The 23996-nt window shown below is 39.2% G+C and overlaps 1 protein-coding gene across 1 annotated transcript in view; it reads left to right on the plus strand.

Annotated features, from left to right (window-relative positions):
• The window catches only part of GPR158 (G protein-coupled receptor 158), a 307100-nt gene that overhangs the window by 132510 nt on the left and 150594 nt on the right, over positions 1-23996 (plus strand). Inside the window, exon 3 of the mRNA XM_084621991.1 lies at positions 13725-13827. Coding sequence (XP_084478117.1) covers positions 13725-13827 — 103 coding nt within the window. The remainder of the gene's footprint in view (positions 1-13724; positions 13828-23996) is intronic.

The following is a 23996-nucleotide window of genomic DNA, read 5'->3' on the forward strand; positions in this document are numbered from 1 at the left end:
GCCTTACTGCAGTGCCTGCACTGGGGGAATCTGCCACAAGTGGGATCCAGGACTCTTAGGGCACCTTTATAGCACCCTGGTGCTTTTAGCCAGTGTTAAGGTGCCGGAGTGGGGATAAGGATCATATTCTTTGTGCTGAAAGGATTAAGCATACAAACCCATTCAGGTAAATCATCTTTTCTGTCCAGACAGAGTGGGTTTTGCTATGGTGTGGGATCGAGCAGAGTTTGTAGCTCATTAAATCTAAGATCTTAAATTAAACTTAAATCTTGAAGTTGAATTCTAAACTTGAAACACGGATCAATCTTGTTCTTGCTGTCAAGAGAGAGGAAAACTTAGTAACTGAAACTTTGAATGATGTACATGGAAGTGGGGTTTATCTGTGGGGAAAAAAGCATCTGGGTTTTATTCTTCAGGCATGCTGATCTATCTTAGGTGCAAAGTGATACATTTTATAGCAACTCCTGTAGGGACTAGTATTTTGAATGGGATAAAATTAATAAGAGTGTTGACTTGTGGAGCACGCATTGAGATTGCCACTGGATTAAAATGTCTTCTAATACAGAAACAGTATGCACTAAAATAAATAAATAAAGTTGTCGATGGAGATAAGCTGCTAACCTGGCTCTGTGCCTGATCCAAAGACCATTGAAGTCGATGGAAAGTAGACTTTAGTGGCTTTGGATCAGGCCCTGTTTTGGGATGAATACTACTACTTGTTTGCCCAAATACCAAAGTGGTGGCCATCCTCATTCAGTTAACATATGACATGGTACTAACATAAAAGGGCAGAATGCTGCAAAATTTCATTAAAATATTCAAATCTGTTAAAGGTAAACTTCATTGCTAACTCAGTTATTCCTAGCCTCTGCATACCGGTTCTTTCTATTGTATTGCATACAAAACATCCATATAGAACTTCCTAAGAAGTGCCTTGATATTTAGAGGAAGTGATTGCACACTTTCACATAGATATGCCATTGGTTTCAGAGTACTCAGCACTTGTGAAAAACAGGCCATTTCTTTACTTGCCTAAATATGGTTTTGAGTACCAAGAATTAACTACCGAACGTTGAAAAACTTGACCACAAGTTAAAAATGTGTGATATGATATTGATATGAATGATATGTATGTAATACAATAGGAAGGACAGGGACAGAGAGAGGCTAGGACTTACTAGTTAGGCAATGAATTTTTAACGTTTAACAAAATTGTAATATATTTGAGATTTTGCACCATTTTATTCTCCTTTTAATTATTCATATCAATTAATAATTGGCTATGGAATAAACACTTTTTGGTATCCAAGGAACAAGAAGAAGTATTATTCATCCCCAAATATTCAGGTTGGCAAATTATTCCCACCAGCAGCATTTTAAAGTTCATACTCTTTTGAAGATGGTCAAATCATGTGGCAATGCTAGTGTATGTGCATTATTCTTAATACCTTCACAGAGCACAAGGATCATTCATTTTTTAAAGTAGAATTCATTTTCATTGCCTAAAATACACAATGCTCTTGATGAGATGCTAGCTTTGACTTACCACACAAATATTTTAAATCAAACATTGAAAAAAAATGTGAATGGACACTAGTAATATAAACAAAAGTAGCACTGTAATAATTATAGTTATTGACTAAAGTTCTTTAATTTTCCAAATAAAAGAATCCATGAATGTAACGGGATGCGACTTACCACCGCAGAGCCTCCTGCTGGCCCTCCTGGGAATTAGCTCGGGAGTTGCGAATACGCCCTTCTCAGGTGTCTCGCCCATTGTCTCGTCTGTCTCCACCTCCAGGACCCACGTTGCTCCCTGAACTGCGTCGTCTTCTTCTGGATACAGCCCTCTGGCGGTGTCCCAGTCGGTCCTTTCCCCCCTTCCGGGGGACCGACAGTCCTTAGTCCAACCACTTGCCTCATTGACAAACTGTAGTCTCAATTCTAGCCGCTCATCTCAGTGGCAAACTGCAGTCTATACACTGGCCACTCCCCTCAGTGGCAAGTGGGGGCGGGTGGGGGAACCTGTGCCCACACGCTACTCCGGGTCCTGATTCAGGGACCCTATAGCTGGCAGCCACGTACTGCCCCTCCTCCAGCTCTGCCATTTCCTTCCCTGAACCACTTCCCGGCAGCCCTAGCATCTTCCCCGCCCTTGTATCAAGGCCTCAGTCTGACAGCCATCAGCCTGGAGCTTTCTCTTACTCTGCTGACCCTGGCCAGCACTGCTCTGTCCATGGTGCTCCAGCCTTCTAAGCAGCCAGTCCTCCTCCCACGTCCTTCAGGGAGTGATCGCCTCCACTCTGCTCAGCAGCCCCTTCTGATATGGGCCAGCCTGGCTCTGATTGGCTGTTCCAATAAAACTTCTTCTGATTGGCTGGCACTATAAGCCTTTTCCTCATTGGCTGCCTCCTGCGCAGCCTCCCCAAGGTGGCGTTAACACCGTACCTATCAGTGAGGGACAGCAGCCCCATCACAATCAACAATTATAATATTGCAAAGGCATTCGACCTGTATACAGTGTTTGCTCTCAGAGGTAGAAATACTATGAAAATGTTTGATTACAAGTTATAAAAAACCTGTTCTGATAAACTAAGATGAAAATCAGCAATCTTTGCATTGTCAGAAAGAGTTTGCAAAGTGATGATTGATCTACCAATAATCTGAATACAAATTAATAAATAATTTTGATTGTTAGGGCAGTCAAGTCTCCTGCTTCTGCTAGGGTGGCCTGCATTAGATTTTCCACACTAAAGCCTTTTGGCAATGCCTCACACGTTATAGACACTGTCTGTGATATCCTGGAAGGCTTCCTCCTCAAGTCTGTGAACCCACCTGCAGGTAGAGTACCTGCTGTGCCATGCTGCCAAGGGACACGGGAGGCTGAGTGTGGTGCAAGAAGCAGCAGTGTGGAAGCAGTGGCTCCTTTGGTAGATGCCCTGAATGGCCAGTGAATCTGTCCCTATGAAATTTCCTTCAAATTAATTATTCTGCATTATGTGGTCACAGATTATAATGGCTATAAAATTAACAGTCCCTTTGCCTGTTGTTAACAGGTTTTGCTGTGCAAAGTTTTTATGAGATGTGAAATTATTTTGCACAGTTAATCTGAAGCAAATACAGAAATCTTTCAATGTTATGTTCAGATTATGATTGGGAAATCATATCTATGTATTTAAAAGGCTCTGTCTTTTCAAGAGGCAGTCTGTGTTTGTAGTCTGCATAGATATCTTCAGCAGTATTAAAAAGTCTGTCACAAATGTGGCTTGGCAGAGCTCCTGCAAGTGACCTTGCACTAATAACAAGATTTAGAAGATGGACAGAATGCTTCCACCATTCAGTAAGGTCTCTGGACCACAGAATACCTGGCTCATACATATGCATTGAGAGCTCTGTATCCAGTGTAGATGATGCCCCAACAAAACCTGCAGTGAATGTGCATTGTTCTTCACTGGCAATTCTCACTCTTTTCCTTCCATCCCCATCAGCCGTTGTTGTCTTAATTACTGGCACAGACATTGGCCTTCTTTCCTGCCAATGCTTGTGTCGTTACTGCTTTTGGATCACAGTGGTGGTGGGGATTAGAACTGAATGGTGGTCATTTAAAGCATAAGTTCCTCATGCATGTAATTGTATTAACTTGTGCTGATTCCACATAGTTGCAGTGTGATTAGTTAAAACTCAATATTTTGTGTGATCTCTTCCATTAGTGGGCATCTTCATGGAATAGCATTGAATTACCGTAGCTGTTTTGACATAGCCTTTTTGTTCCCAGATCTGTCAGCAGTATCCAGTGTGTTCCAATAATGATCTTGCTTGCTTGCTTTGTCTTCTGAGTTTTATGTGTTTTGACTTACTGTTAAAACTAATAAAATACCAGCGATTATAACTTTAATAAAATCACTTGTATGCTTTTTGAAATAATAATTATTTGATCAAGTGAACAACCTGAGTGTTCTTTGCCATCAGCATTTAACCTGATAATATGCCTGATGATGAGATGAAAATATTGTATAAAAAGCAGTGTGCAATTTTTGGTGAAGGTTTGAGCTAAGAGTTGCTCATGTGAAATGAACATTTTTCAGGTTCATAGCTTTGCCTAACTAAAATACTGACAGGCCGTTCAGCATGCTTTGTCTTACTTAGAATTTAAACAATTGGTTATGATTACAGAGCTAAATTGCTGTTGGAAAACACTGTTTTAAATTGGTATTTTAAAATTCTGTGTAAAACTCCACTTAAGCTATAAATGCTAAGTAAAGTATAGAACAGCAAAGCTCTCCATGCCTAACAATGACATGTTTCTTTCCCATGAGCCACAGGGTAACATTCTGCAGATTACGGGATGGCTAGTACACAGCTGGTGCCCCACAAGTGAGTCCCACAAAGGCTTGCATTGCTGAATCTCCATCCTAAAGGCTAAATTGTGGTTTTGCAACTAACTGAGTAGCTGTACTGCTGCAGAAAAAGAGCAGGGATGACATTGTGCCTCAGAGTCACAATGGATATGTCTGCACAGCTGCTGGGAGCGAGTCTCGCAGCCCAGGTCTACAGAAGTGTGTTAGCAGAGCTTGTGCTAGTGTTCTAAATATAGCAAAATGGCTGTTCTGGCTTGGGCTGGATCTTGGGGTCTGAAGCACAAGGATGTGGGGGTGGGTGGGCATCAGAGCCCAAGGTACAGCCCAAGCCCGAATGTCAAAGCAATGTCTACACAGCTATTTTCAGCACATTAGTCTGAGCCCTGCTAACTTGAGTCTGTTGGCATGGGCTGCGAGACTCCTAACCGGTGTGTAGACATACCCAATATGGTCCCAGGTCCTCCCCTTGCCTCAAGGAAAGTAAGCTACACCAACACTGTACTTGGCATAGACTCTTTGCCACCCCCCATTTGCATTTCCCAGCTGCACTGCCTGGGGCATTTGGGGTGGGGGAAACAAAGGCAAACCTTCTACCACTCTCCCACCTCTGCCCACACAGTTCCTGCCCACCAGTATGGGAGGGGAAGTTGCAGCCCTGCAGAGACTTCTCATTCCACCTTTGTACTGCTGCCCATAATATGCGTAGCCTCTGCAGGGGAGTAAAGGCACACAGAGTGAGTGGAAAATTTCATACTAAAGGAGAGGGTACCAGCAATCCACTCCACTTTGTTAGTTAGGTGTTGCCCTTTACTCATGGGAAAGTTGCCACAGTGGCCACCAATTGGACAAAGTTTGCGTGTCCCTGGCATATTAATCCAGTCATTCTGTGCTTGGAGACTCTTCAGGTTAACTGCTACTTTCTGGAGTTTGAATTTTGGAGTGGTTTGAGGAAGTTTTAAGGTCTGATCTATTTCTGGGGTATTGTTTTAAATGTCACTGATGGTGTCATTACATTAAGTCATATTAATCACTTCCACTGTGAATGGTAATGCTTTCATTTGGTTGGCAGCATTTCTCTTACTTGTTACAGTAAACTAATTCATGATAAAACTGAGAGGCCTGGTAGTCAAAGTCAATGACAGTCATGTCAAGCATGGCAGATATGATCATTTAAAAACTTCTTCAGTTAAACTAATATACTATACAGTGGTTATATAAGATTATCAGTGCTGCTTATAAAGCAGTCTGTATTATGGCGCTGCAACTCTGTGCAGGGTAGCATCACTACAGACCCTTATGTTAATGAATACAAGACTGACATAATTCAACCATATAAGAAGCTGTCTGATCCAACAGAACTGTAATCTTTTGTGACTACCATTTTGTGTAGATGACATACAGGATAATGAGTTACGTCACTCTCAGGAAGAAAGGCTACAGAAATCCCAAACTGTAACTTTTCTGAAATTCATAAAAAATCTATGAATCAAAAACAAGATACACTGGAAATAGTGTGTGCCAACAGAATTTGCAGTGGCAGAGATTTGACAAGGAGGCTGCTGGTGGAAGACTTCTCACCATCCTGGAGCTAGCCAGATGAAGAATAAATAGTTCATTCTCTTGGAGTCCACAAAGAGCAGAAAGAAAGAGTCTGCTCCACAACGGAGTTTTTCCTCAGCAGGAACTAATATATTTGAGGAAAAATGTATTTGCTCTGAGTAACAAGATCAGTGTGCCATATCCTCAGCGGTGTGAATCAGTGTCATTCTGTTGACTCTCAGATGCATGCATTTAGCTTGTGGATGAATATAAGAATGGCCATGCTGGGTCAGACCAATGGTCAATCTAGCCTAGTATCCTGTCATTCAACTGTGGCCAATGCCAGGTGCTTCAAAGGGAATGAACAGAACAGGGCAATCATCAAGTGATCTGTTGTCCAGTCCCAGCAACTGGCAGTCAGAGGCTTGGGGACACCTAAATCACAGGGTTGCATCTATGACCCATCTTGGCTAATAACCATTAATGGATCTAACCTTCATGGACTTATGTAATTCTTTTTTGAATCCAGTTATACTTTTGGCCTTCACAGCATCCCCTGGCAAAGAGTCCTACAGGTTGACTGTGTGTGCTATGTGAAAATGTACTCCCTCTTGTTTGTTTTAAACCTGCTATCTATTAATTTCACCAGGTGACTCCTGGTTCTTGTGTTATGTGAAGAGGTAAATAACACATTTTCTCCATACTATTCATGATACTACAGACTTCTGTCATATCCCTCCCTTGGCCTTAGTCATCTCTTTTCCAAGCTGAACAGTCCCAGTCTTTTTAATCTTTCCTCATATGCAAGCTGTTCCTTACCCCTCATCATTTTTGTTGCCCTTCTCTGTACCTTTTCCATTTCTAATATATCCTTTTAGAGATGGGCAACAACAACAGCACACAGTATTCAAGGTGTGGGCATACCATGGCTTTATATGGTGGCATTATGATATTTACTGTCTTATTAGCTATCCCTTTCCTAATGGCTCTTAACATTCTGTTAGCTTTTTTTACGGCCACTGCACACTGAGCAGACTTTTTCAGAGAATTATCCACAATGACTCCAAGATCACTTTCTTGAGTGGTAACAGATAATATAGAACCCATCATTTTATATGTATAGCTGGGATTATGTGTTCCAATGTGCATTACTTTGCATTTATTAACATGGAATTTCATCTGCCATTTTGTTGCCCAGTCACCCAGTTTTGAGAGATCCCTTTGTAACACTTTGCAGTCTGCTTTGGACTTAACTCTCTCAAGTAATTTAGTATTGTCTGCCAACTTTGTCACCTCTCTGTTTATCTCATTTTCCAGATCATTTATGACTATATTGAACAGAACTACTCCAAGTACAGACCTTTGGGGGACACCACTATTTACCGCTGTCCATTCTGAAAACAGACCATTTATTCCTACCCTTTGTTTCCTGTCTTTTAACCATTTACTGATCCTTGAGAGGGTCTTCCCTCTTATCCCCATGACCGGTTACTTTGCTTAAAAGTCTTTGGTGAGGGACATTTTCAAAGGTTTTCTGAAAGTCCAAATACACTATATCCACTGGCTCACACTTGTCTACGTGTTTGTTGACCCCCTTAAAGAATTCTAATAGATGCATTCATGTGGTTCCCATTGACTTCAGTGGAAACTCATTTCAGGCTAGAATTTGGCTGCTAGGGGATAAATAGAAGAAAGTATGATAGGTGAAATCCTGCCTCATTGAAATCAATGACGAAATGCCTGTATGCTTCAGTGATGCCAGGATATCACTCTATGACTTTTATTTTATTTCATTTATTTTTATGACTGAACATGCTTGAATAGATGAGAACACCAGAATTAGAAGGGAGTTCTCAGTCTCTGAGAACATAATACCTAGTCTTTGCTATCACAGTGCAGAGAAAAAAGACATTTATCTGCCTTTAAAAAGTAAATGATAAACATTTATCCTTGTGATATGTTCAAGAAATTCCTTAACTGCTGCACCTACACTGAGCAAAGAAATGTGTGCTGTTGTGGACTACCTTTGTTAAACTCTTCTATTGTGTCTTATTCTCTCATTTCATTCTCTAAGGAAGGAGTTAACCTTATTATGCAGAGACAGCTTGACTTGTTTCATCAAGCCATGCATGCGGAAATATAGAATTTGATAGCCTTTCCTGTATCTTCAAACATTTAAAATACCTGAGTCAGGCTGGTTGCATTTTTGAGTCATATTACTGTGGTGCTGAATTCATATTTTTAACCTCTTTATTTTAAAACAGTACAGGCCAAATTTACTTGATGACTTAATCAATTGTTTAAGTTACATGTGAGATGTAATACCACCTACCTTATATTATATCATGTTAGTTGCTTCCCCTCCCCCATACTCTCCTTTCACTTCCTTGATGTGTAAGTATCACCTGTTTTGTATACCCACTGAATGCCAGATTAGTACAGTTACACTGTTTTGTCACTTACACTTGATTTCTGACCCACTCATACCTGATGAGCAATTTCTGCATTATTTGTCACCAGTGAATTAACTTAGTCCTGTACATCTCAATTCTTCAGTTATTATGACCTTAGATTTTTCCAACTATTTTATTTATGACAAAATGCAGGAAATGCAGGAAAAAAACTTCACATCTATTTGACTTCTTTTTACTGGTTTTGATATTGTGATTATATTGATTCAGAGGTTATTCAACCATAAATCATTTAAAGATAAATACAATATTCACTGTGTTGGTAAATGTAACACTATCAGATCATTGCAAATATACAGTTGGATGCTTCATTCTTTGGAATTGAATGCATAATTTATAGGTTAATGGAATACATTTGTGAGTCATCATATTGCACAAATAATCTAAAGCTGAAAACATAAAGTTTGCAAACCATGTCTTGGATTTCTGAAATAAGCATATTTTGTTAACTATGTAGTTAGCAGTTAGTTAGTATCTCCTTATTAGCAAACCTAGGAAACCTTTTGAGAAACCTAGTTTGATTTTTGAGAAAGTAATTTACGAGAACCAATGGCTGGAAGTTAAGCCAGACAAATTCAAATTAGAGATATGACACACATTATTAAGAGTGAGAGTGACTGACCATTGGAACAAATTACCAAGGGAGGTGGTGGAATCTCCATAGCTTGATGTCTTCAAATCAAGACTGAATGCCTTTCTAGAAGTTATGCTTTAGTCAAATACAAGTTATTAGGCTCAAAACAGAGGTAACTGGGTGAAATTCTACGGTCTGTGTTATAAAGGAGGTCAGACTAGATGATCTCATAGTCACTTCTGGCCTTTAAAAATCTGTGAATCTAAGAATTTATTTGACAAAGTTAGCCTCTTTCTCTGTTTTGCAAATTGTCCATGAACTGATTGTGTTTTGTTGAATTTTAGTATTAAGAAGTTGTTTGCTGAATAATCCATGAATAATGCTGTCACTGTTTCATGAACAGTTGATTGTGCATCTCCAGTATTCAAAATCTGAGCTGTTTTGATTAGATACATTGATCACATAATATATTTCTGTTCCTGGATTGGTTGAATGTAATTCTTAATTGGGTTTCCAATGCAAACAGCAAAGAGTTCAAAATTTACTTTTTATGAATATCCTGGAATATTTGATTAAAATGTGTGGGTTTGGCAAACTTTTCCCATCAATTTACTAGACCATTTGTGGAATGTGAACCCAAGAGAGAGAGATCACAGTTACCGGAAAAAGAAGAATACAACCTAATGTTTTGCAGTATTCATCCAGCTTTGTTTTTCGAGTTTATCAGAAAACTTGAAACCAGGTGATTTCATGTTTCAGCTTTTTATTTTATTTTTTGTGTGAACATGTTGAACACTTCTATTTTGCAATGCTAACTTTTGTATGGATTGATTGGATCCAGAGTAAGTTAGCAAAGGTATTTGGGATAGTTTTCTGAAATTTGTTGTATATGTGGAGAGAGAGTTCGTTAATAGTACAAATACTTGCATAAAATCTTTTTTTTTTTTTAAAGCTAGAACTGATTCATAAAAAGAAAAAAAAATGCAGGTCTTGTTTAAGAGTGAAATATACCCTTTGCAGAGAGCTTGTACAAGGCCTATGCGCCACTTAAGCTGTATGACCTGATTCTGCGGTCAGAATTGTGTGAGCAGCCCATTACACCAGGGTGGATCCTCATTGACCTCAATCAACTCACTGGGGTTACTTACACGAGTAATGTGATGCACTTTAAGTGTTTGCTGCATTGTGGACTTGAGGCCTGATTCAACTGCCATTTTGAAGTTAATGGAAAGACTCCCAGTGGGAGTTGGAAAGGTCCAGCAAAACACCACTCTTCAAAAGCTCTAGCCAAACTGCTTTTCAGTTTGCTCTTTCTCTGAGGCCCTGTTTCAGTTGCTGTTCCTGTAGGTACTAGTCTTACCCCAAACACGCCAAAGATCTCTTGTGTTTTGGGTGTCAGACATTAGTCATTTCCCCCAGCAAGGTGTCTAGCCAGAAACAGCATACAGCTAGAGTCCACTTGTCTGAGATTCTAACGTGCAAACAGTAGGACCATTCTTACGCAGCACATATTAAAAATTATCCGTTTATTCAAGTCAGTAGGTTTAACAAAGTGACTGTGAATGTTCCAGTTCCTTGCCTGCACACATTTAGTGAGACTGGCCTGGGTGCAGCTGTTAGACCTTTTTGTTGTTGTTTATTTTTTATTATCATGACACCTAGGAGCCCCAGTCAAGGATCAGACATAAACACAAAGCCTCTTCGTTTTCCATGTCAAAGGCTTTTATTTTAATCCAGTTGTATTAGTTTAATTCATTCACCACCTTTTCCACTATAATGTTTCACTATAGCTGGTCAATATTTTTCAACTTTTGAAAAGTCAACATTTTAGAAAAGGGAAATATTTTCTTTAAAAAAAAATTTCTCCCATTTTTACTACCTCTGATATTGACTCCTGATGTTGGCTTAACCAAAATTGTTTAGTAGAAAATTCATACTGTAAATAATTGAGTTTCCATGAAATTGTGTTAGTCTCTGAGTATTCTAAAATGATCCAGCTCTCCTTCCAAATTAAAAAAAAATTGAAGCCCAAAATTCTGCCCTCTTATGCCCTTGTGAAATATTAAAGGGAGTGCCTGGGTGTACAAGAGGTAGAATTTGGTCCAAGATTTTTAAATATTCCAGCTAAAGGGGAGACATAACTGTTGTGATATTTTTCAATTCTCCTCTTCTAGCAATTTAAACTGAAGTGTAACAATACAATGAATAGAAGACTATTTCATCTTTTTTCCCTGTCAGAATTATTTTTTGGGGTTTTCAGGAAAATTGTAACACAGAGCTATCTAAGGCTGTGTCACATTTTGATATAAAATATTCATGCAATGAGGATACTCTGTGGCTGTGGAATTAGGAACACTGCAATATTCACAAAATCCAGTAGAATCTAGATTTTGTTCAACTTCAAAGGAAAAATATATTATCTGTAACAACATGTAACCTATTATAATGAAGAAAAAGAGCTATCAGAGAACTCTTGCCTGCAAAGTATTTCCTGGAACATGAACACTGAAAGATGCATGATATGTCACCATTTATAAACTCTCTTACCCCTTTAATTGCTATTTTGTCCATTGTTAAAGGGGCGAAGATAGTTTACCAGAGCTGCTCATACTGAAAATGTTGATTTTTTTGCACCTTCAGATCCACTTAATCTAAACTAAAAGAAAAGGAGTACTTGTGGCACCTTAGAGACTAACAAATTAATCTAGACTGATTGCTGTTAACATTCTTTTCCTTATCAAAAGAATTAGCAGCTGCTAATTAGCAAACTTGATTTTTTGGTGCCTTTGGACTCTCATTCCCATACCACTTTGATCTTTATTTTTCTCTCTGCTGCATCAACAAGCAGTCTGAATAGCTGTAGGGTGAAGGTGAAATGCAAAGGAAACAATGGATTTGTGACCTTTTTTCCTCTTGTGTTTATTAAAGGGCTGGATGGTTTTTCACAATATATTTATATATCCATTTTCTGTTTATTATTTATTACTTGTATTATAGTAGCACTTAGAGGACTCAGCCGAGGCTGGGGCTCCATCATGCTAGGCTCTGCATACACACATGATAAGAAACGGTTTCTGTCTGCCAAGACAGGCAAAGGGTGGGAGAAAGGCAGTATCATCCCCATTTTACCTATGGGGAACCTGAAGCACAGAGCTATGAAGTGACTTACCCAGGAGTGATTTATGCAGGAATTCTGCGGCAGAGCCTGGAATTTAACCCAGGTATACTGAGTCCCAGTCAAATGCCTTAATCATAAGCCCATCCTCTCTTTGTTTGTGTTTTACATGAGAAATTCTGATATGTGTGTACTGTTTTTTTTTTTCTGGAAGACTGTTTGGACAATGAGAGATTTAGCAGGATCATGAAAGCACTAGTACTAGAAAGTGGAACCTGAGGAGATGAAGAACAGGGATTTTTCATTAGACTGTTCAAAGCCTTGTCTACACTTCAACGTGTTGCTGCTTTAATATATGCTGGCATAGTTAGAGGCAAAACTCCACTACGTGTAGGCACATTTATACCGGTAGAAAAGTGCTCGTAGTGGTATAAGTGCTTATTCTGAATTGGCAAAATGAAATAAACTATGCCTGAATAAATTCTGGTTTAACTGCATCTAGGGGCAGTTAAACAGTGGGGCTCTTATGGGTATCGATTAAAAAAAAAATCACACCTGCTACCAACATAGTTATGTTCATAAAACTTTTTAAGTGTAGGCCAGGCCTAAGACCTCGTTTCTTGTTTTGTTTTTAACACCTCTTTAACTCAATTGCCTGAGCAAGGGTTGGGAAGAAAGATCTAGTTGTTAAACACCCCTCCACCTCTTCAGTTAATGCTGGAGAAAGCTCCCATTGATGTGTAGGTTTTGCTTAAACCATTCATCCCAAAGGTAATATTGTGGAATTGACTGGTTTTTAAGTAGAGGTATATTTTATTTGTATAGGAAACAGGGTTTGTGAAAGGACACAACGTTATGTATGGTATGAAAAGGTTCTGATAGTGGATTTAATGCTGCTTCAATCATTTTGGCAAGGTGGTCCTGATGTTCAGATTCAGTGAAAGGTAATCTTTGTATGATTAGAATTGGAACTCATTTCACTTGTTCTTATTTTCTAGGGCAGAGAATTGAGGGACCTCAGAGGAAGTGTAAGGACTTCCCCTTAAGTGACCCCTACTTAAATAGGTAGAATATTTTTGCTTTTGATGAAAGACTCCTTAGATATTTTTCATTAAACAGTTTTTCTTGTGTAATTCCACTCATTCTGTTACCCCATTATTTCAAATTGGTGTGGATCTTATGTTTAGAGTGATGAATTTTGTACTGGAGAATTTGGCTTCTGCATCTCTGATAGATCAACACGAAGACCCAGCTGTTTGTTTTGTTCTCTTTACTCAGAGAGGTTTAAGGCTTCATCTATTCTTACAAGTGACTGTTGGCTGTGGTACGGGAATTGAAAAAGGATATGTATGGAGCGACACTCCAAAAGTGATGAAAACCGTATGTGCCAGCTGGTCACTTCTGCCCATCAGTTGAATGAGCTTGAGCGTAACTGTCATCATTGCAGTTTGCAGGATCTGAATGGCAAGAAAAAATACAGAGGTGAAATATGACAGGGGAAAATAACTGATAAACATAATGAGAAACTGAAATCAGTACATCGTTCTTGCAAGAAGGGCTATCGTTATAGCTTATTTTGTTTGTTTTGTAGTTGAATATGCATGTGTGTCTATAGGAGTGTGATCATCTGCATTATGTTCTTTCAATTCCTTTCTTCTTTCTCACAGTGCACGCCAATTAAAGGTCTTGGATTTGTTCTTGGAGCTTACAAATGCATTTGCAAGGCTGGATTCTATCATCCCAACATCTTTTCAGTGAACAGCTTTCAGAGTAAGTGCTTTTGCTTGAGTTTTTAAAAAAAAAGAGAAGGAAAAAAAGAGAAATAGCATTAATAATGCAGGACTTCTTTTTATCCTTGTCAGGGTTATACAGTAAATTCCCAATGGCCTGCAACTGTAGGATTATATAATCACTTAAGGAGTTTTAGCCCTTTGGTTTATCATTTGTGATACGATTGAAGATTCTGTAAAACATACCTACTTTAATCATGTTTGACTTGTAAATTAATTTTAAAAATATGAAAAGAAATCTTGCTACCAGGGAATGAAGATTTCTGGCATCAATATTTGTGCACAGACTGTGAAGAAATAAATAAATATTTGTTTTCCCTTGTATTAGTGCAGAGTTGATGCTTTAGTTGCTGCCTTTTTGCATTTTTAATTGTCTTAATATTATCTGAGCTGTATAGGAAAATCCAAGCTATAATTTTGTGCAAAATGGTTATTAGAGATGGTTGGGGCTGAGAAACTGGTCATTTGTGTGATGTGCATAACATGACTTCTACAGGTTTACTGAAAACACATGAGGTGAATGCTTGGTACATTATCCTGTTTTGCCACAGGGGGAGAGACTTGATGAATATCAGGAAAGCTGCTAATCAATTTATATACTGTTTCCCAGAATGCACACTATTTAAATGGTAGTGAGCCCATCATCTCACTTGCATGATGCTAACTGAGGCCTGGTCTACACACAAATTTTGTACTGGTGTACTATTTAAGTTAAGAGAGTAGTTATACCAGTCCAACTCCTAGTTTGAACACATTTATATTGTATATAGGTGCCTTTTACTGGCATGGCATATTCCACTTCCTGTACAGAAATAGCTATATAGATATAAAACACCTTTATACCAGGTATAACTGCGTCCACACGAAGGGATTGTACTACTTTAGCTAAGCTGGTATAGTTAAACTAACAGGACCTTTTGTGTGTAGACAAAGCCTGAAACGGGTTAAGTTTTCCCCTTGTAGTGTCTTAGTCATAGATGCTTAATTGCTTTTATTTCTTTAAAGCTACCAGAAAAAAATAGCTTGATACAAGGGAACCATGGCCTGAATGTGTCACAAGAAGTACCCTAGAGCCATGCCTACACTTAGAAGCTTACAGTGGCATAGCTCAATGAGCGACAGTAGCTAGGTCGGTGGGAGAAGTGTCTGCTGCTGACACAGTACTATGCGCACAAGCACTTATGCTGGAAAAACGTATGTCACTTGGGGGGGTGTGTGTTTTTTTTCACATCCCTGAGCGACTTAAATTTTGCTGACATAAGTGCTAGTGTAGACATGGCCCTAGGAGTCTGAATAAATTTAACCATCTAATACATGCCATTTATACATCTCTCTCAGTGGTTCCTCACAAAGTTACTTAATGAGCCGACTTTGTTACTTATGTTATATCACTTCCTGTCCTCTGGTTATATTTCCCTCCTCCCCCCTTTTTTTACAATCTTTAGAGAAGAAACTCGTTCTCGTGTTTTAATTATATCTGAAACCCCTGGGACAAAACACCCAAATTTGTAAGTGATGCACACATGCACCATGGATGGGTTGATTGCATTATTGCATTTGAACTCTCAAGTGAACTGGATGGTAGACTGCAAGACTGCCAGGTTCAAAACATCCAGGTTCTTACTTCGTATTTCTGTTGGTGTACAGGTATGGTGGTATATGTTTACTTGAGTAAAAAGTTACAAGCACTGCAGAAGCAACAGAATAGGGGCCCTTTTTAATGGTAGGAAAGGCTGACATTCCCATGTCTGTTTGAAGCCATCCTACACTTTGTAGGGGTATCCACTGGGTCAGCCTATCAGTGGGTAATTAAATAGGTCAATCCTGATATGGATCCACAAAGAGATCTCAGTCTTGCCTCATTACATTATATCATGTATGTAAGTATGTATGTGGTATAAATAGTTCAGTATGTTGTTCCAAAGTTTGCATGATTATTTTTGTTTCACTGTTTCATTCATTTTTGTTGAGTGCCAGAGTCAAGTGGTAATGAACTGATTTTCTCATTGGGATGGAGACGGGAGCAGACAAAGTACAATTTTGTGATACTTATTTCTCTCTGGGCTTTGCATTAATCTTTTAATGGATTGAGGGTGATGCTTGGTTATTTCTGCTGTGCAGAGTGAGTTGTTATGGAGATCAGGATTTAATTCCTTGAATGTGAATATGCAAAATTAATTCTGTTTTTATAAAAACAAATCCCCAAAACACACCAAAGGGAAGAATGATATATCTAAGAATATCAACAACACTGATCACTAGTACCTGGATATGCTGAAACTTAATGGCCTACCAATTCAGTTCTCCGGGATCACTCTGAACTACCCTGAAACGGCTCTGAATTAACATGATGGAGCTTGAGTTTTGGAATGTTCTCTTTGTAAGAACTACTTTTATTCAGCTAGACTCAGCTCTGTCTGCTAAATCATGTCAAAACTGAACACTGAGAGGCAGATAATGCCCGAAGTAGGGAAGATTATCAAGTGACAGAACAAAAGACATTGATTCAAAGGCAACTTAGCCCTGTAGTATAAAGGCAACAAAAATAAAACAAGGCTCAAGGAGTTACAACACCCATTTGGAGAATGTTAGAGGCGCTAGCTTTAAGATGAATTCCAGGTGTGAATACTGTGGAGTCTGAGTGCTGTTGTGACAGAAACTGTCTGACCTGAAAGTCAGCCAGCATAGATAGGCTTTTAAAGTCTGATGATAAGAGAGATATCTGGGAGAAGTGTAAAAGAAAATGTTCCTAGACCAAAAACATAAAAACTGAGAACCACCAGAGAAGATTCTGAAGGGTCAAGATAAAATTTATAAATAGCAACAGAATTGCATAGTCATTGAGTCTTGAGCTGCCTTAAGTCAAAACATTGACCTGAGTGGTGTGTATGTTAGACTGAAATATTTACAAATGATCTTACTGGAATTCTGCACCACATTAGAATGTGTTTAATGTTGTTGCTACCTGGTCACCCATGGTTACTGATGAATCCAGCAGGACCCTGAAGCTTTGCACTACTTTGACAAAGTGGTGACTGCTGCCTTTGATAGGAGTGGAGACCAGCATCTCAGCTAGTTCTTTGAAACATTTCTCTCTCCTAGTCAGCGTCACTTTGGTCTGACTGAGCCCACTGTTCTTCATCCAAGGGCTGATCTCTTGCAAGCATTGGGATGCTTATGTTTTCAGAAAATGAGATCTTTAGGTGGGTATCATTAACATAGTCCACATCCCGTCCAAGTGATCTCATGTAGACAGTGAAGAAGCAGGAAACAAGATAGATGCCTATCGGGACTCTAGGAGCGAGAGTTTCTGGGGAAAGGGGGAACAGCTGCCCATTACCTCTGAGTCCTACTGGAGAGGACTGATTTGAACCATGATAGCACTAACCTGCCTACTCCAACCAGTCAGCCATACCTTGTGGTTGATGTGTTGAAAGCAGCAGAGGGGCTGAGTCGTACAAGCACTGAGCCACTGACCGTTGTGAGGAGGAAATCATCTAGTATTGCTAACTAGGGCTGTCTCCATGCCAGGACCCCGGGTGAAGCCCATTTGTAAGAGATCAGAGATGTTGGCAGATGCCATGCATTGCTGGAGCTTGGTGTAGTCACTGTTTTCTCATTGATTTTGCATAGCAATTAGAGGTTGGGTCAGGCTGGTAGTTGGAAAGGTTTTCTACACCCAGTGTTGGATTTAGGAGGATGAGAGGGACCATTCTGCTTTTCCAGTGCAGTTGGCTCGCTCACTTTCTTAAAGGAGGTGTCGCTCATTTGTAAACAGCCTAATTTGAGAGACTGTGTTCAAGAGCCCCGTATGGATTTAAATGATCTCTGAGAGAGGTTAATTCCAGAGAAATTAAAGCAAACACATCTGACACACACATAACTCTGCTTCCATATAAAGTTTGATAAAGGGGAAACTGCCCCCATTTCCTCTTTCCAGCACTGAGAATTAATCAGCAAACACTAACAATAAATGGTCAAATTTTATTTAGTTGTATAATAGTCTTATAGTAGAGAAAACAAAAATTTTAAACATTTCCCCAAGGTTGTTGTGGGATAAAACTTTTATTTTCAGAATGTTCTTTTGATCTCCAAATCTTGCGGAAAATAAATAAATAAATAATATATACGTATATATATAGTGGTCCCCCTTAAAAGCTTTCAAAATTTTGCTTTTGATAACTGATGCCACGATCTTAATTATAAATATAATTCTTTTTTCTGCCTAATTTCCCTTTTTTGTCTGTTGTAATCACTTTGAAACTTTGGTCAGGTTTTGAGCTGCACTGCAGCCCAGAAGGAGTGGGGGTGAAGGTGGCTTTAAGCCAGCTTTGTGCCCTCCCAAATCTAGGCTGCTGCTGTGAGGGCTGGTTTGGGCCCTGGAGTAACTTAGACAGGCCTGGAGAGCTGCCTATGTTAAAACAGCATGTCCCCAGCTACCTTGAATCTTTACAGGACTACCTGCAGAGGTGGAGAAAGTGACTAGGGGCAGAGGCTATTCTAGATTTGATACTGACAGACAGAATCTAGTTGAGAATTTGAAGGTGGAAGGCAGCTTGAGTGAACATGATCATGAAATGATAGATTTCTTGATTCTAAGGAATAGTGGGAGGGAAAACAGCAGAATAAAGGCAATGGACTTCAAGAAGGCAGATGTTAGCAAACTCAGAGAATTGGTAGGTTAAGATCCTGTGGGAAGCAAGTCTAAAGGAAAAGAGAGTTCAGGAGAGTTGGCAGTTTTTTAAAGAGACATTTTTAAGAGCACAAGAGCAAATTATCCCAATGCACAGGAAAGATAGGAAATATGGTAAGAGATTACTCTGGCTTAACCAAGGGCTCTGCAATGACCTGAAACTCAAAAAAGAGGCCACACAAAAAGAGGAAAGTAGGTCAATTTATGAAGAATGGATAGAAAAACCCCCAACACAAACATGTAGGAACAAAATTACAAAGGCCAAGACAAAAAAAAATAGATTAAACTAGCGAGGGACATATAGGATAAGAAGAAAACATTTTACAAATACATCAGGAACAAGAGGAGAACCGACGATAGGATAGACCCATTATTCAATGAGGAGGGAAAGACAATAATAGAAAATGCAGCAACACCTGAAATGTTAAATGTCTGTTTTGTTTCAGTTTTCACCAAAAAAAGTTAGCAGTGATTGAACGACTAACATAGTGAACATCAATGTAAATGGGGTAGGATCTGAGGCCAAAATAGGAAAAGAACAAGTTAAGTTAACAAGTTAAGAATTACTTAGACAAGTTAGGTATCTTCAGGTCAACAGGGCCTGACAAAATACTTGCAAGACTACTTAAGGAACTGGTTGAAGAGATCTCTGAACCATGAGTGATTGTCTTTGAGAACTCCTGCAGGGTGGGAGAGATCCCAGAGAACTGGAAAAGGGCAAATATAGAACCTACCTAAAAGGGGGAATAGGTACAATCCAAGAGATTATAGACCAGTCATTTTAACTTTGGTACCCAGGAAAATAATGGAGCAAATAATCAAACAATCAATTTGTAAGCCCCTAGAAAAAAATAAAGTGATATGGATTTGTCAAGAACAAATCATGTCAAGTCAAACAAATATCCTCCTTTGACAGGGTAACAAACCCTGTGGATGGGGTGAGCAGTAGATTTGATACATCTTGACATAAGCAAGGTTTTTGATACTGTCTCACATGACCTTCTCATAAACAAACTAAAGAAATATAGCATAGACAAACCTGCTATAAGGTAGTGCACAACTGGTTGGAAAACCATACTCAGAGAGTGATTATCACTGGTTCATAGAATCTCAGGGTTAGAAGGGACCTCAGGAAGTCATCTAGTCCAACCCCCTGCTCAAAGCAGGGCCAATCCCCAATTTTTGCCTTAGATCCCTAAATGGCCCCCACAGGGATTGAACTCACAACCCTGGGTTTAGCAGGCCAATGCTCAGACCACTGAGCTATCCCTTCCCCAGGATTGGGAGGGCACAATCAGGCTGGAAGGGCGTATCAAGTGGGGTCAGTGAGGAATCTGTCTTGGGTCCATTTTTGTTCAAGATCTTCATAAATCATTTGGACAATGGCATAGAGAGTACACTTACAAAGTTTGCAGATGATACCAAACTATGAGGAATTGCAAGCACTTTGGAGAACAGAATTAGTATTCAAAATGATCTTGACAAATTGGAGAAATAGTCTGAAATAAATAGGATGAAGTTCAACAAGGACGAATGCAAAGTATTACATTTAGAAAAGAATGCCCAATGGCATAAATACAAAATGGGAAATGACTGCCTAGGAAGGAGTACTGCAGAAAAGGATATGGGCATTATAGGGGATCACAAACTAAATATGAGTCAACAGTGTAATTCTGTTGCAAAAAAAGTGATCATTCAGGGATGTATTATCAGGAGTGTTGTAAGCAAAGACATGAGAAGTAATTCTTCTGTTCTACTCAACACTGATAAGGCCTCAACTGGAGTATTGTGTCCAGTTTTGCATACCACACTTCAGGAAAGATGTGGACAAGTTGGAGAAAGTCCAGAGGAGAGCAACAAAAATGATTAAAGGTCTAGAAAACACGACCTATGAGAAAAGACTGAAAATATTGGTTTGTTTAGTCTGGAGAAGAGAAGATTGAGAAGGGGATGTAACAGTCTTCCAGTACATAAGAGGTTATCATAAAGAGGAGGATGATAAATTGTTCTCCTTAACCACTGAGGACAGGACAAGAAATAATGGACTTAAATTGCAGCAAAGGAGATTTAGGTTAGATATTAGGAAAAACTTTGTAACTATAAGGGCAGTTTAGCACTAGAACAAATTACCTAGGAAGATTGTGGAATCTTTGTCACTGGAGGTTTTTAGAAACAGGTTCGACAAACCCTGTGTCAGGGATGGTCTAAATCAATGTTAGGCAGCCTGTGGCCCATGCTGCTTCCCACAGCTCCCATTGGCCAGGAACGGTGAACCACTGGGAGCTGTGGGCAGCTGTGCCTGTGGATGGTCAATGTAAACAAACTGTCTTGCCCGCCAGTGGATTACCTTGATGGGTCGCAGGTTGCCCATCACTGGTCTAAATAATACTTAGTCCTGTCTTGTTGCAGGGGGCTGGACTAGATAACCTATTAAGGTCCCTTCCAGTCCTATGATTCTATGCTGGGGGTCTGTCTACTGCACCCTAGGGTTGCCAATTTTGGTTGGATGTATTCCTGGAGACTCTAGGAGAATCCTGGAGGGTTGGCAACCTTACTCCACCCCCTATATTCACCTCATGCTGACATGTCCCTTATGTTAGTGCTTCTGGCAGGGGACTTGTAGAGCAGAGTAAGATACATTGAGGGAATTCTCCCTGGCTGGTTCCAGAGCTCTAATGCCTCTCCTATGTTACTGCAGCAGCAGAAAAGGACTACAGCAGATGGGAGAATCCCAGAATCTTACTCTTATATCTAAATTTAAGTCCTGATTCTGCAATAGATTTCACACAGGCAGACCCTGCTCACACCTGTGAAGAGTCTCGTCAACTTCAGTGAGAGTCAGTGTGAGCATAAAATTAAGTGTATGTGTATGTCTTTCCCAGGTTTAGGGCTGTAGACGGCAAACTCACATGTGCACCTCCCACTCGCATGTGCACATACAGCGATAAGCATGGGGAAACATGCATTTGTGTGACAAAGAATGAAATATAATCAAATTCCCCCAAAATATCTAGTAACATGCAACAAAATTTGATGTAAATGTGTGCATTTTATTGCTTCCCTGGGTACTCTTAGTATTCAATATTCATCTGCTGCAGGGACAAATAATGCTGTTCGTTCTAGATGATGGTACTTAGACAAGGTCCTTGATCTCTAGTGGGGCAGTGAGTGACCATCTTCAATAAATAAACTATACAGGAAGGCTAAAATGAGAAAATTAAAGTAGGACTCACTTAAATTAGAAGTACATTGACCATCAATAGTCCTTGGTTTCAGGCGTTAATCTTGACAGGCCAAAAATAAAAACAGAGTAGAAAGATGATTCTAGAATAAGTGCTGATATACAGCCATTTCGTGTAGTCTGTCATCTGAGTTCTGAGTTATTTCAGGACTGACTTTTCATTTCTGCATTTGCCTTAGTTAGCCTTCTACTGTATTCTCATTGTTGTTTAATGTTAGTATTTATAATACACTGAAATGAGGGCAGCGTGCTCAGTGCTGTAAACATCACCAATGAGGCAAAGAAAACTTCAGAAACCTTACAAAACATTTCCTTAATCTGTTTTATTGTTTTATATGCTGTGGGGATTTTAAAAGTCTATTTCTTTGTGTTCTCTGAATTGGCTTCATTGCTGGGATCTTCAGTTCTCCCAAGTGGTTTGATGCCAGTCATAACTCATTTATGTGCTGATTACCAGTCAGGTTTCATGTAATTTACTGAGGTTTTTCTGGATTCCGAGCAGGCACCAAGTTTAACTATTTTAGGATTCGCACTTTCCAGATGTGTTGGCCAAATACCGATTGGATAATTACATTTCACATAACAACAAGAATAGGAAATGTTTTACATGCTGAGATACAAAGAAGAAGAAAAATCATTAATTCTAGCTGAAGACCTGCTGTAGAGCAATTGGTGAATATTTCTGTGATGATCCTGGTAATACCTAGATTTCAGGACTAAACCTAGATTGTCAGTGAGCTAATAATGATTCACAATAGAGTAATTGACAGAGAAATACTTTGCAAATCACTGCCGAGGCTATTTATTTTCCCTTATGTGTTTATCTAGATAATGAAGAGTCCTCCAGACATTGGTTGAAAAACTTCTGAGTGCCTAGGACCTTGTTCTAAGGTCTCCAAAATGTGTGCTGTATCTTTCTTTTTTCAGTACGTTAGGATGGAGCGTACTCTTTTCTGAGGTTTTAAAATATTTTTGAAAATTATTAAAGGTAGCTCTGGTAGTGATGCCTGTTGTTAAGATTGCCCAAGACTTCCCATTGTAAGACTGTGTTTTCAGGTTTATAACTTTGCCAAACTTTAATTACTTGGCCTGAAATTTCCTATGGTGGGAGTCTGCCTCAGGTTGAATTGAGGAAAAACTGCGATGAGATCATGTAACTGAAGACGACATATGCACAAAGGGGCTGAATTAAGATTGTACACACAGTGGCATTTCCTAACTTTTATGTGCTTGATGTTGCAACATTACTGTTCTTTTAATGTCTGTGTGTGTGTGTGTGTGTGTGCGCGCTAAGTACTTTAGACATATGACAGGTCCTTATTCTAAAGAGCTTACAGCTGATGGGCCAGCTTGGGCCTTAGGAAGACACATTATTCCCACACCACTTTCTATTTGTGAATACATGGAAGTATGCATCTGTTCATTCTCTCTCTCTCTCTCTCTCTCTCTCTCTGTATTTATTAATATATGTATCTAAATATATATTCCTATGTATGTATAGGTACCTGTGTGTGTTTTGGTTTGTGTAGATATCTATTTGTATGTGAAAATACTCATTATTAATAATATTTTGGTAGTAAATCAATAAAAATAAATACACTTTTGTTCCTCCTTCACTCTACTTTGTCTTTTCTTTCTTTTTTTTATTGTGTACAGTAACCGGGAGCCTTTTCCTCATACTTTCAGTTTTCATTAGGATTTTTCTTCCCCTGAAGATTAATTTTTTAAAATTTCTTTATTTTTATTTCCCCCTTTCTAAGACCAACCTTATTCATCTCTTCAAGACTTCTATACTGATGCTGCCATTTTAAGCTTCTTATTTATCCTTTTAATATTCACACATTCTCTCAATAAATCTTTCATATTCATTTCTATGCCTTCTCCCTTTCCTTTCAGCTAAACTTTTCTTTTCCCTTCACTCAATTTATTCTTCCTTTCCACTGTCCCTTTAGTCTTTTCCTTCTCTGTGGCCCTTCCTTATTCTCTCTTTATTTCTAACTCTTTCAGCACTTTCTATCTTCTTGGTCCTGTGCACGTTGATGTGAAAGGCAAAACTCCAGTTGACTTAAATAGAGCAGGATCTGGCTCCCAGTCATTGCCTACTCACTGAACTGTTTTCTTTTCTTAGCAGTCCCCAGCCAGTGCCACTTTTGGGCAGAAAAGTCTCCTGCTGAAGCCATGTTTGGGCCCAGAATGTTGCCGTAACAGCACAAGA

Source organism: Lepidochelys olivacea (assembly GCF_965140295.1).
Source record: "Lepidochelys olivacea isolate rLepOli2 genome assembly, chromosome: 2".
In the NCBI taxonomy this organism is placed as follows: Eukaryota; Metazoa; Chordata; order Testudines; family Cheloniidae; genus Lepidochelys; species Lepidochelys olivacea.